Source organism: Rattus norvegicus, chromosome 7 (genome assembly GCF_036323735.1).
Source record: "Rattus norvegicus strain BN/NHsdMcwi chromosome 7, GRCr8, whole genome shotgun sequence".
In the NCBI taxonomy this organism is placed as follows: Eukaryota; Metazoa; Chordata; class Mammalia; order Rodentia; family Muridae; genus Rattus; species Rattus norvegicus.
Genome location: NC_086025.1, coordinates 58,785,849 through 58,798,946, shown reverse-complemented (window position 1 = coordinate 58,798,946; position 13,098 = coordinate 58,785,849). Strand labels below are relative to the sequence as shown.

General features: G+C 48.1%; 1 protein-coding gene across 2 annotated transcripts in view; it reads right to left on the bottom strand.

Moving 5' to 3' along the window:
- Positions 1 to 13,098, bottom strand: part of Gns (glucosamine (N-acetyl)-6-sulfatase) — a 34,026-nt gene that overhangs the window by 9,704 nt on the left and 11,224 nt on the right. For both annotated transcript variants that reach the window (NM_001414922.1, NM_001011989.2), the window contains exons 5-10: positions 12,722 to 12,820; positions 11,646 to 11,813; positions 9,531 to 9,613; positions 8,461 to 8,579; positions 6,480 to 6,583; positions 819 to 920 (exon numbers count right to left, since the gene is read on the bottom strand). In NM_001414922.1, coding sequence (NP_001401851.1) covers positions 819 to 920; positions 6,480 to 6,583; positions 8,461 to 8,579; positions 9,531 to 9,613; positions 11,646 to 11,813; positions 12,722 to 12,820 — 675 coding nt within the window. The remainder of the gene's footprint in view (positions 1 to 818; positions 921 to 6,479; positions 6,584 to 8,460; positions 8,580 to 9,530; positions 9,614 to 11,645; positions 11,814 to 12,721; positions 12,821 to 13,098) is intronic.

Below are 13,098 nucleotides of genomic sequence, written 5' to 3'. Positions count from 1 at the left end.
TCATGATGCATTTAGGTAATGGAGCACCAGGTAGCTGAGAACAATATGGCTCCATCTTGGAAACAACACTGAATCTTAAATGCCTAGAGATCTAGTACAGTAGCATGCGTGTGTGCATGTCTCTGTGTGCGTGCGTGCGTGCGTGCATGCGTGCATGTGTGTTAAGCTCAAAGGAAGACCCAAACTGTTTAAGGTAATATATAACTACTAACAGGAGGGTGTCTGCGTATCAATGGGGTAAGAACCCTGGTCTCTCAATCTTTTTCCTTTCCTTCCTTCCTTCCCTCCCCTCCCCCTTCCCCTCCCCTTCGGTACTGGACACGGAGCCCAAGGCTTCTGCGTGCTCTGTCTCAGCTGTGTCCGTAGCTAGCGGTTGGATGGTAGACTATCTGCCTGGACTCCACCAACAGAGTGCAAGCAGTTTCTGTCCCTCAGATGTGGGACGGTGGCTACTAATCTCAGTCCTTGCCGCTCTGCAGCCGGCACGGTCCTCCTTTACTTCGGCATTTCTTTACACTGAGGTAACCCTTCCCCATTCCTGAGTCTTCTGGAAGGTTACTCACTGCTTACTCTACTGGGACGGCCACCTCTACTCTCTGATTGCACATAGTTTTTCCTGGGAGGAGAGGGGGAAGAGAATACAGACGGCTGAAGGTGACACGTGAGTGGTCCAGTCAGACTTTTCCTTGAGGGAACTGCTTCCCATCAGAGCCAGAGCCAGATCCTGTTCTTTGCCTCTCAGATATAGTAGCTTGCCTCTGACCACCTGCAGTTAACTTGGGAGTTGGGCTCTGGGTTGGCTGTGGCTTTATACTCACCAGGATGGGCAGCAGGGATGTCCCGTCCATCTGTGTCTTGTTCAGGTCATAGCCAGCGAGGTCCAGGATGGTGGGACCCAAGTCAATATTGGAGACCAGCATCTGCGTGAGTGAAGCAAACTGCCTGAGGCCCAGCTGGTCTCATGCTCCTCTCCCACCCAACTACAGCTCAGCACACGGGCTCATGGGTCACACCAATCCCGTGGAACGCTGTACTTCCCAGGCCCACGTGAGAAGCCTCTGTAATTTTCTCATTGTGAACACAGGGCACAGGGACTCCTCCTGCGTGTCAACTGTTCTCCTACTTGGGGCATTCACATTTGTGATTAAATCTGACCGTACATGCATTCCTTAACATTTTTTAAAGATGCACGTACTTTTATTATTATATAATTATATAAAATATTATTTATTATTATATACTATATATAAAGGCAGGCTTATTGGGACGCTGCTCTCAGGTGGGTGAGTTCGCTGGCCCCAAGGATGGAGGGCTGGCAAGTTGCCATGGGGAAAAGGGAATGGGGGAAGTGAGGGAGCGAGAAAGAGACAAAGGGCGTGTGTGCAGAGAGAAGAGACACTATTTATGTGTTATTGAGTGTAAAAATGCCTGCATGTATGTGAATGCATCACTGGCACACAGCGCCCACAAGGTCTTCTCCCTCCCTCCTCTCTCCCTCCCTCCCTCAACAGGGTCTCTCTATGTAGCCCTGGCTGTTCTGGAACTAACTCACTATGTAGACCAGGCTGCCCCACCCATAAACAAACCAAGGAAGATGAGCTCATGTTATAGTCTTCAAAGTGACAATATTACTACTTTGTCCCTAGTTTATTTTAAACAGGGTATGCCATGTAGCCCAGGCTAGCTCACACTCATGATCCTCCTGCTTCAGCCTTTTCAATGCTTGGATTACGGGTGTGTTCCACACCTGCCTGGTCTTGCAGTAGGCTGTGAAGGCTGCAGAAAACTCACTCTAATTGATCAGTTAATTTCCTTAAATAGCACAAAACCCTGCTTTAATGAAAACACTCTAGGGCTTGTGTGATGGCCCAGAGGTTAAAAGTCACTAAGCTTGATGACATAAATTCAATCCTGGGTCCCACATAGTGGAAGGAGAGTATCAACCCCTCCCCACAAGTTGTCCCCTGACATGCACACCATGACACATGCATGCACACACATACACTTAATAAAATAACTTTATCTACTTATCTATATTAAGACAAACATTCTAGAAACCAGAAATAAAAGTTTTACATTTTCACCTCAACCTATATTCTCTTGGTTTAGAAGATGGCTTTCCTTCTGTGTACACTACTTCTAAGGACCTAAACCAGCGTGCTTCCATTTAAATACAATGGGGACTACGACAGTTTTAATGTAAAAAGACCTTTAAATTGTGTGTGTGTGTGTGTGTGTGTGTGTGTGTGTGTGTGTGTGTGCGCGCACACACACACATAAGCCTGAGGACCTCAGGTGTCATTCTAAGACAGAGCCTCTCATGGCTGGCTTACTGATAGCAGAGGGAGGCTGACCAGTCTCACAGAGCCTCTGGCTCCTGGCTCCCTTGTGCTGGAACCACAGGCGTTTCTCAAGTGGGTTCTGAGAAACAAACTCAGCTTCTCCTGCTTATGTGGCACTTAGTGAGCTCCAGGCTAGAGAGCCCTTGGCTCAAAAAACAAGTTGAGAAATCAGGCATGATGGCTCAGGTCTTTTATCCCAGCTCTTGGGAGGCAAAGGCAGGAGGCCTTTTGGGAGACACCAGCCTTGTCCACACCGTGAGTTCCAGGATAGTCGGGGCAGGACAGTCAGGGAGAGGCAGTGAGACCCTATTTCAAAGAACCCCAAAATCAAAAAACAAAAACAACCCCCCTTGTCCTGAGAACACAGTGAATAGCTCTCAAGGACACGATAGGCTGTCCTCTGGCCGGTGTGTTACACACAGAGTACGGCTTTGAAACATGGAGAAGACTTTCTTTAGGCAGACAAACAGGGAGATTGAAAAGATCAAGTAACTGTCATTTTTAATTTAAAACCAAATTGGAAGGGCCCGTCTGACAGCAGGAGCAGGGTGTTGCTGGCCAGGCTGACAGCCAGTGACACACAGCCTGCCTCTGAATCTATTAGTGCGTCTCGGCAGCTGTCGTGGGTCACTGTTCCATGGGGACCATTCAGGGGCAGCAGTCCGTATGTCACTGGAAATGCACCAGAGCTGTCTCCAGAGATTAACCAGACCCACAGACGGGGGGTCGGTTTCCTTCTTTTAAGAGCCCCGGGTGAGCTGAGCAGCTTGGCTCACAGTTGGTAAGTGGATGTGCCTAAGGGAGAGATCAGCACAGGAGAAACTCGAGACTCGAGGGTCCAGGAGGTGAGCGGAGGATCCCGAGCCATAGGTACTGGGGAGTCAAAGCAAGGTACAAGACAAACTGTACGTGCTAATGCTAGAAAAACCCAGAATGAAAACAGTGATCATTAGTCTCTCCAAAACTCCTTTTAAACACCAGGGCTGCATGATAGGAGACCCTGTCTAATGCCTCTGGCTCACGGACAAGCATGGCGGTTCTGGTACAAACCATGTCACTACAAACACACAGTGCGTGTCCTCAGGATACTTTCTTCACACACACACACACACACACACACACACACACACACACACACACACACACACACACACACGTCTTCTCTAAATAGGGCTGGAATTAAGAAGACCTTATGTGGTTAGAGATTATGAGCAGAAAAGTCAAGTGGGAATTGTCTACCCTTGGCCTCATATGGGCTTCTGATTAGCTGTGCAAAGAAGGTGAGTCCTCTCACCAGGCTTCCAGACACTAAAGCACTGATATTAACCAACCAAGGAGGGCACCTAAGTCATGGCATACAGCACCTCAGAATCCAGGACCCCATGTAGGGCTACTGCAGGCAAGTCGCATAGCACCCCAGAAGGCACCAAAGGGTCCATTTGCCAGAAGAGCTATGAGCACCTGAGAGAGTCTAGCATCAGCAAAGGCTGAGCTGCTGTAGGCGGATCTACCCTTAGCTTCTGTACCTAGGAAGAAGCCGGGCATCACCCAGTTACACTAAGTAGAGATGAAGGCGGCTGGAGAGATGGCTCAATGGCCGAGAGCACTGGCTGATATTCCAGTGAACTTGCGTTCACTTCCTAGAACCCACAGGGGGTGGCTTGTAAGTACTTCTACTATAGTTCTAGGGCAATGGTTCTCAACCTTCCTAATGTTGTGACCCTTTAATACAATTCCTCATGTTGTGGTGACCCCTAGCCATAAAATTTTGTTGCTACTTAGTTATGTTGCTAACTGTAATTTTGCCAATATTATGAATTATAATGTAAATATCTGATATGAAGGATCTCTGGTATGTTGGTGATTGGTTCTAATGTACACCAGTATATGTTACACCTGTGAGCCCAGGAAGTGTGGCAGAACACCCACCGTAATGACAGACACAGCTCTTGACAGTCCTGACTCTACTTACTACAAAGTCTGTTTTACCAATGTGGGTGCACCCCATTGTGGGTAGAGGGTGAGGTGGTCCATGTTTAGAGCACCCCTCTTTTTAGGGTATTGCAGAAGAACAAGAAGTAAACTCAGCAGGATGTGAAGCCAGCTGAGAGTGAGATGGATCACACATGGGGAGAGTGTGAAGACACATCCTAGGGGAACCCCAAGCCAGAGCCTTTAAGGACAAGCAGGCTGAGGGGCTGAGAGAGCATTTCAGTCAGAAGCCGCCAATCATATCAAGGCCAGGAGGAGAGAAGGCCAGGAAGAGAGAGACGGTCCACTTAAGAGGGGAGAGTGGTTACCGCAGATGCTGCCTCCTGCCCTTTGCTGTCTGGTTCTAACATCTTTCCTTCTCATTGCTCTGCTGGGTGCTGGACACACAGACTGGGTAACTCATCCTTCTCAACATTGTTGTCTGTGCTCCAAAGCCCAGACCTCTCCTGCTGTAGCTAAGCTTCCCTGACACAGGACTATGAATTAACCTTCCCCTGCTGCTCCCTGCTACGCCCAGGAGTCCGGGTGTGCAATGCCAACATAAGGCATTGGATGGACACTAGCTGACAGGGAGGGTGGGCTCAGCTACATGACTGAATTCTAAAGCAGGGCTCTGCTGCTTTCAGTTATGAGTTTAGATAAACCAATTCACTCACTCCCACAGGCTCTTCCTGGGTAGCATGGGGCCATGGGACCTGGTGGGTTCTGGAGGTTGGATGAGTTATTCACACAGCACTCAGACCACCACCTGTTGCTATGGACTAGCTCTGATGAACTAGACACCATTTCAGTTGTTTAGGAGAGGCGAGGCCTCCAATTGTACCGTATACTTGGCGTGATTAAGCTACTGAGAAGAATGGCTTGTTCCTCCCACAGCTGACAGAACATGCAGTCCCAAGGCTCCATGTTCCTCAGAAGTGCACCGCCTGCTAATATGGACTTTGCACTCAGGTAAAAACCTCAGGAAGGTACACACTTAGGATCTGCTGACTTCCCGGCCAGCCTGCTTTGGAAGGATAGACCTGTTCAGAAAGTGCCAAACGTGTGGTGGAACATGGGCCTTAGGAGCAAATGTAACTCAGATGACAGCTCTGAAGGCCGCTGTATCTTTCTGGGACACTTTAACAGTGAAGCACCAAGAGCGCTGGGACAGGAAGTAGAGAAAGGTGAGGAGTGAGGAGTGCCAGCGCCCACCACCAAACACAGGCTGCCCAGAGCACCCACTACCCAGATGCCTGGGTCATCTTGCAGTTTTAAATCCAATTATGTGTTTGTTCCTCTTCTCTGATCTCAGAGCTTAGGTGTTGGTATTGAATCAAGAAGAGAGAAGACAGAGCTGGGATTTCCTACTGTCATCTCCTGACCAGTAGGGAAAAGTGTTTAGGATCAAGGTGGCCAGCACCTCTATGAACAAAGTACTCCAATGAGACAGCCAATGGGGGCGACAGAGGATGATGAGTATCACAAGCCAGAAGGGGACCAGAAAGGCTTATGTCAGGAAGGGGAAATTCCGAGACAGTATGCTCTCCTGATGTGTGGACTCAGGAACTTGGGAAGTAAGAGTCTGCAAGTTCAGGACATGGTGAGGTTCACAAGCTACTCCCCTTAGGGTTCATATAAACAAGCAAAGCAGATGGAGAGAGGAGTGTTGGGTGGCGTGGTCTGCTACCTGAGAGGGCCCCAGCAAACTGCCTCTCACGAACCAATGTCCATTTGTGAGTCAATATGAAGGGTGATCACTGAGATCAAGAAGACATTTTCTTAACCAATGAAAATTGGTTAAGACCCTTTCTCTTTGTTCTTCTTGAGTTCCTACCTTGGGCCTCTACATGTATTCATATACATGTACACACATATGCATGTAACCGCCTACATCCATACACAGAACACACATGAAAACTGTTAGGAAAAACCAGTTTCAGGCAGTGATTCTGATGAGAGTCACTAGTGCTGGAAGTACATCTTGAAATGAACCACGTGAGTGGAAATTCACAGGGGGCAGCAGACAGTTGCAGGAGAAACAGGCCACTCTTTCCAAGGTTCACACACGGAAGAGCATGTGGCCAGCCTTCCTCTCCAGGAGGGACAGCCACTTTCTCGAGCCACATGCCACATATACAGGATCAGCTGCCATTGGGCACCTACCTTGCTTGTCTGGTTTGGTTTGATCCCAGGCCCTCGAACCAACAGTGGAACTTTGATATCAAACTCATAGAGTTGTCGTTTGTCTATTGGCAAAGAGAACTGCCCTGCAACAAAACACACGGAGTCAACACAGAGCCAGGACAGCGTGCGGCACACACACCACTGAGGTGCTGAAACACTAAGATGTCTTAATTGGCTTTTAAGATTTATTTTTTACTCATGTATTCTCTCTCTGTCTCTCTGTCTCTCTCTCTCTCTCTCTCTCTGTGTGTGTGTGTGTGTGTGTGTGTGTTTAATGTACATCAGGAGGTTTAGAAGGAGGTGTTGGGTCTCCCAGAGCTGGTTATGGGCAGCCTTAAGGCACCTGACATGGGCACTGACATGGGAACTGAACTCGGGTCCTTTGGATGCACTCTACTGAACCAGAAGCCATCTCTCCAGCCCCTTAACTCTAGTTTTGTAACAGAGAACTAACCCTTGCCTAGGTTTCTTTTCAATACAGGGCAGGAAAAATAATGAGCTTACCTCCTCTAGATAAATAACTAAGAAGAATCTGTTCTAAACAGGACAAATGAAGAAAAAATAATATCTGGAAAGGAATGAAAGACAAATACACACTCATTTATGTGTATGTGTCCAGATCCGGGCAGATGGTGTCACCCAGGACAGTGCCAAATAAGGGAGGAACGTACCCTGTCCCCCTGAGGCCCTGTAGTGACAGGCCACAGAATGAGGACAAACCTGAGGAATTCAACAGACCAATAAGGAAGGACAGAGCATGGGTGTCAACGGCTGGCCAAGTTCAGTCTGAGGAAGTTTTAGCTTGCAGAGGGAATCACAAGGACAGGTTTATAGAAGGGACCAGGTTAGACCCCATGACCCACCCATCAACACTGGTACCCCAAGTGAGACAGCCAGACACGGTGGGCCTCACAACTTGAGATGCTTGGTGCAATTCTGCACCACTGAGGCAGCCTGCTGGCCTGAAGGTCGCCCACATCAGGTCTCAGCTCCCACTCCCAGGCTATACTGGGTGGGAATGAGCAAGCAAGGCCTCACAAGACAGTAGTTAGCCAAGCCAGAATAAGAACTGCTGTGAGGATAAGAGGCATTCTTCTCAGTAGATCAGTAGCACCCGAGACTTAGAGGCACTCAAAATTCAAGACTATCTGCTTGATAAATTACATGGGCCTGGAAACATGTGTGGACTCATAAGTGCCTGTGAGTGCTTCAAAACCTTTAGAAAAACAGCCAGACCCCATGGTACTCGATAATCCCAAGACTCTAGAGGCCAAGGCATCAGGGTCATGAGGTTAAGGCCAACCTAAGAGATGAAGCAAGACCCTGATCAAACACCCAAAGGCTGGGGATATAGCTCAGCAGTAGAGCATTGCCGAGCGTGCACAAGGGCCTCAGTCTAAATGTCAGCACTGCAGATCCCACCTGCCTCCCCCACAGCGCCCCACCACACACACACACACACACACACACACACACACACACACACACACACACACACACACACACACACACACACACTCTGAAGGCAGGAAGAACACTGCAGCTGAAAACTTGAGCGGGAAGATGGTTTTTTGTTGGTTCTCCCTACCACAACGAGGCAGGATCTATGCGGACCAGACTGGCCTCAAACTCGAGGGCTAAAGCACTCCCCAAATTACAAGATTAACAACAACTGTGCTTGCAAGAAAACTTTGTTTCCCATCTACAACAACACATTCCCTAAGTTCCACTTGTCCTACAGACTTTTCCTACAGCTGTCTCTAACTTCACAAATGATTCTGTGCTCCTGCCTGAGATCAGCTAGCTTAGCATCTCAAACAGCGAATTATGAAACCTGGCTTCTTGTGTGCAAATGCTTTCTACCTGGGGAGTCCTGAGATGAGAGCCTCGGCCTGGTGAGTGCACAGCTGTAGAGTGCTTGATTGAGGGTGTGACAGCACACATCCTGCCTGCTGCTCACCTGTATGGTAGCCATTGTCTGAGGTATAGAAGATGTACGTGTTGTCCAGCTCACCAGTCGAGTCCAATCTCTTCACCAGTTTTTCCACAAGATCGTCAACTGAGAGCAGAGTTTGCCACCTGGAAGACACAGGATGGAAATGACAGACGTCAGGGGCAATGGCAGCACAGAAACACTCATCCCGGTAAAGCAGACAGCTAATGCTCAACTCTGTCCCCTAGACTCCATCACTGCAAATTCCACAGCACAGTAAGTACTTCACCAAGTCTGTTTCCAAAGAATGCGCTAGTTTTACTGTTCACAGCTTGCTGTGTGAGAACAGAGCTAATCAGAAAGGGAAGATGGTAATTCAGAACAGAGTACTACAGACTGCACTATTGTTTAACAGTCCGAATACTAGGCACTGGCCTATAGGCAGGAAGGCCAAAGTTGGTTTTGTCTATTGCCTGTTTTTATAAAGTTTTATTGGCACATAGCAATATTCTCATATTGCCTAAGGCTGCCTTTGTTTTGGGACACATGCCTGCAGTCTTACAACATTTACTTTATTATTATCTGGTGTTACAAAAAATGTTTACTGACCTCTGGTCCAAATTCAATACAGTCTAAAAGCAAGCAGTGAACTTTTAAAAATTGACATATCGGGGCTGGGGATTTAGCTCAGTGGTAGAGCGTTTACCTAGGAAGCGCAAGGCCCTGGGTTCGGTCCCCAGCTCCAAAAAAAAAAAAAAAATTGACGTATCACGCCCTGCAAATTCCAAACATCAAATTTAAATACTTTCTTCAATATTTGGGCTGATTTTTATATAACCTTTTCTTTAAGCATGGGGAAATTCTCAAGCAAATAATTCCAGTTTGTCATATTCTTTACCAGGTCTTCCCATGGATGGCTTAGTCAACCTTGGGGTCCAAGGGTACCTTGTGCAGTTGAACATAAGGCTTTCTGCGTGCTTCTGAGGCGGCAGGCCCCACAGCGTGTTTCCCACTGAGTTGCTTTTCTTTGGCTCAGGACAGATGTCTGACAACAGAGCCCCACACTGTGAGCGAGCGAGTGGAGTAGCAGTGCTTACCTCCTTCTGAAGGCGTCATCTAAGAACTTTATTGAGGAATTCGTCATGGGAGTCTTGGCTTGCCTAATTAACCAGTGCTTGTTCTAGGATTCAGAAGAAACAGTCGTTAACAGCAAGTCACCACGGTCACAGCAGAGATCCCTAGAGTCCGTAAGACAAAGGATCATTCACCCGTTAGCCGACTGCCTAGAACTACTGAAGCCATGCTAGACTATGCCAGGTTGCCTTCTCCTGTGCTCCTACAGCGGCCTAGCTGCCTCGCAGATGAATGCCATCTCTCCACCAGCCTCTACTGGGAAGCACCGTGACATTCTTCTGTTGGCTGCAGCGATCAGAGACTCTAGTGAGCACCCCCCACCCCCTCCCGCCACCGAGCTAAAGTGAGATTCAGTTGGTAACTCTGATCCTACATCAACTACGGCTACAAATGGGCAAGTACTAACTTACCCCTCTCTATTCTGCCTGTGAGCCCCTGCTTTCCACTGATCTGTCAACTCAAGGGACTGGTATCCCTGGGGGAAAATCCTGTACTCGAATTTAAAGCTTCAAGTTCTGTACATTCTGGAATAGTAGAGTGTAGAAGCTTGGTTCCCAGCACCCACACCTCATGGGACAGTTTACAACTGCCTGTTCTAGAGCAACTGGGCCCTCTTCTGGCCTCCTTGGGTACTGCGCTCACACAAACAAACCACACCAAAGACAAGACACATACACGAACGTTTAAAACTAAAAACGAAATCTTAAAAAATTAACAAAACCTCCTTCAAGTCCAGTTCTGGAGGGTCCTTTTATTTACATAAAAGCCACAATTTAGTGACAAAAAGACCTCCAGATGCCATCAGCTCTTCATGCACTCACAATAAAACTACATTTCTCCAACTGCTCTCTGGTTAATAGGCTTTAGAAATTTGTTCTTAAACCCTCCTGTTGGAGGCTCCTATCAGCTCACATGTGACCGGAACTTCTTGTTGTGGTCACTTATCTAACCCAAGGATTTCAGTATTGCTGCCCTCAATAATACTGAAATATTAAAATGTTTCCAGTAACTCTTTGTGGAACACAAAATTGAGACCAGTCCACTAGTTTAAAATCAGCTTCTCAACCTGATTTAATAAGCACATGCCTGAGTTGTGGCACAGAGTACACCAGCTGTATCTCTACATTTTAATCATTACCGTAATCAAAGGCTCGAGACCTGCCACCTTAGGAGGGCAACAGGAGGGCAAGCATCTGGCTCATTGCACAGGCAGAGACTGATGCTTCTGGGTCTGAATCAATATGAGCTTCGTGACTTCTAGGTAAGACCCAAGCAGTGGAGACCTGCTTACACCCTTAGCCAAGGGAAGCATAACTGTCTGACTGAGGAGGCACAGACCTCTGATCCCAGCCCAGAGATTAGGAGGCAAAGGCATGAAGGCCACTGTGAGTTTGAGGCCAGCCTGGTCTACAGAGAGAGAGAGAGAGAGAGAGAGAGACAGACAGACAGACAGACAGACAGACAGACAGACAGACACAGAGACAGACTGACTCACAAAACAAACTAAGGAACACAGTTTGGGAGACAGTGAACGGAAGGAGAGAATGGCGTGTGGGGATGTTTCTGTTGTTGAAAATCTGACTTCTGTTTAAGGGAGAAAGAACCTTCATATGTGGACTTATGGCTTATTAGGCGAATTTAAGGGACAAGCGGTGTTAACTGAAGAGGCCCCTGCTTGAGCTGTGGCATTTAATCATGCACCCTGCCACCTCCACACTGTGCTGTGCCTCCCCTTTCCATCGTATGCCTTAGGTGAGAGTCACCAAGGCTGCTGCAAGTGCAAATGTCCCTAGGGGCTTGGCTTAGCTTCTTCTAGAACAGAGGAGGTAGGAGACATGCTCACAGTCAATTGGGAGCGACAGCGCCTTTACCGTTCCTAGGAATCTCTTCTAGCTACCCACTGGATGTGTGGTAGGGACTTTATCTGTATCTTGAAAAACATTTCACCATCTGTTGTACTAGGGACAGGTACAACAGTCCCTCCAGGAGAGCTCAAAGGAACCCCCTTCCAAGGCTTGAAGCTTCCTGACCAGCAGGTTACAGTGAGAGCGGCTTACTTGAAGGATCAGAGGACCTACCGTCCCATGGATGTTGAAGTTCTTGTTTCTCGGTGCGATGACATTGGGGAAAGCCTTCTGGTACTGAGGTGCGGCTGTCCACGGTGAGTGGGGCGCTGGAGTGGAGATCATCATGAAGAATGGCTCAGAGTTGGACTTGTAGTCCAGGAAGTCCAGGGAGAGATTGGCCTGACACACACAGAGAGCTGTCATCGCCTACCCCTGCCTAGCAACTGTGCATCCAATAGGGAAGCTGCTCTTGGTAGACGGAGAGCACGCAGGGTCAGCGTGGACACCAGTCCCAGACATATTCACTTCGTGGTCATGTGCTGGTATAACACATCAGGTCTGACCATGCCAAGGTCTGAGCTTTGACAAGTCCACCGAGAGAGTAACTGAGACCTCAAGTTTGTAAGACACAGAGATTATGTTCCCCAAGTAGTAAGGAATAGTAAACTGTCCATTTTAATATTAATATTAATGTATAGTAATGATGCCTTAAGGAATGGTAAGAGGACCAGGCTCAGTCACGCTGCCTACCCCTCATCCAAACATCAGATCTTCAGGTTTCTGCTCAGAAGCTAACTATCTCACCCACCAGTGCCTACCAAAGGAATATTCTCAACCACAAATGACTGCGTGTACAGAACCACGGCCCCGCAGCACATGTGAGATCCCAGCCGGGAAGACGTTGCCTTCCACGGACCTGGCTTTGCCCTTTCCAGGGAACCACTACTGGGCTACGTGCTAGACTGTTTGGTGAATGAGCCCTCAGCGGAAGGTTTCCCTTAGAAACACGTCAGGACAGGAAGAGTCTACCTGACTCTGGCGCTTTACATGCGCACAGCCTCGTCCACAGAGGCCTGTAAAGGACACCACAGTTGCAGGCAGAGGCGTTTACCTCTGCAGAATAGGAGATTCGAGTCTTGGCTTACATGCAGAGAAAAACAGCCTAGAGGTCTTTAATAAGCTGGAACTATTCTTTGGCAGACAGACCAGGTCACTGTGCACTTCTGTTTGCTGGTACAAATTGGACTCAGTTGCTGTCTAGACCAAGCAGTCCTGTGTGAGGCAGGGTCCTGAGCCTCAGAACTTACCAGAACGTCTGTCAGGTAGTCCACGCTATAGTTCTCGCCATGTCTGCGTGCCTTCCCGTTGATAGAGAGGGTGTAGTTATAGTATTTAGAATTCTTTTCCTACGTGAAACAGGAAGTAAAATTTGGGAGGAAGTCACTGTACAAAGCCAAAGTGAGACCTCCTGCTGGGCTGAGCACACGGTTTAGAGGTGACAGGACAGAGGGGGACAGCTGCCATGTCAATACTGAATTGGGTTTGAGGAGCATTATCATAGACTAGCAGGATTTCATTAATCCACGCTGTTTTAATGCTTTCCAGACGTGGGTCAGGAGGGAATCACGTGGCTCAGAACACTAATGGCAGGAAAACACCTTGGACAGGTGACTGTCATCACAGA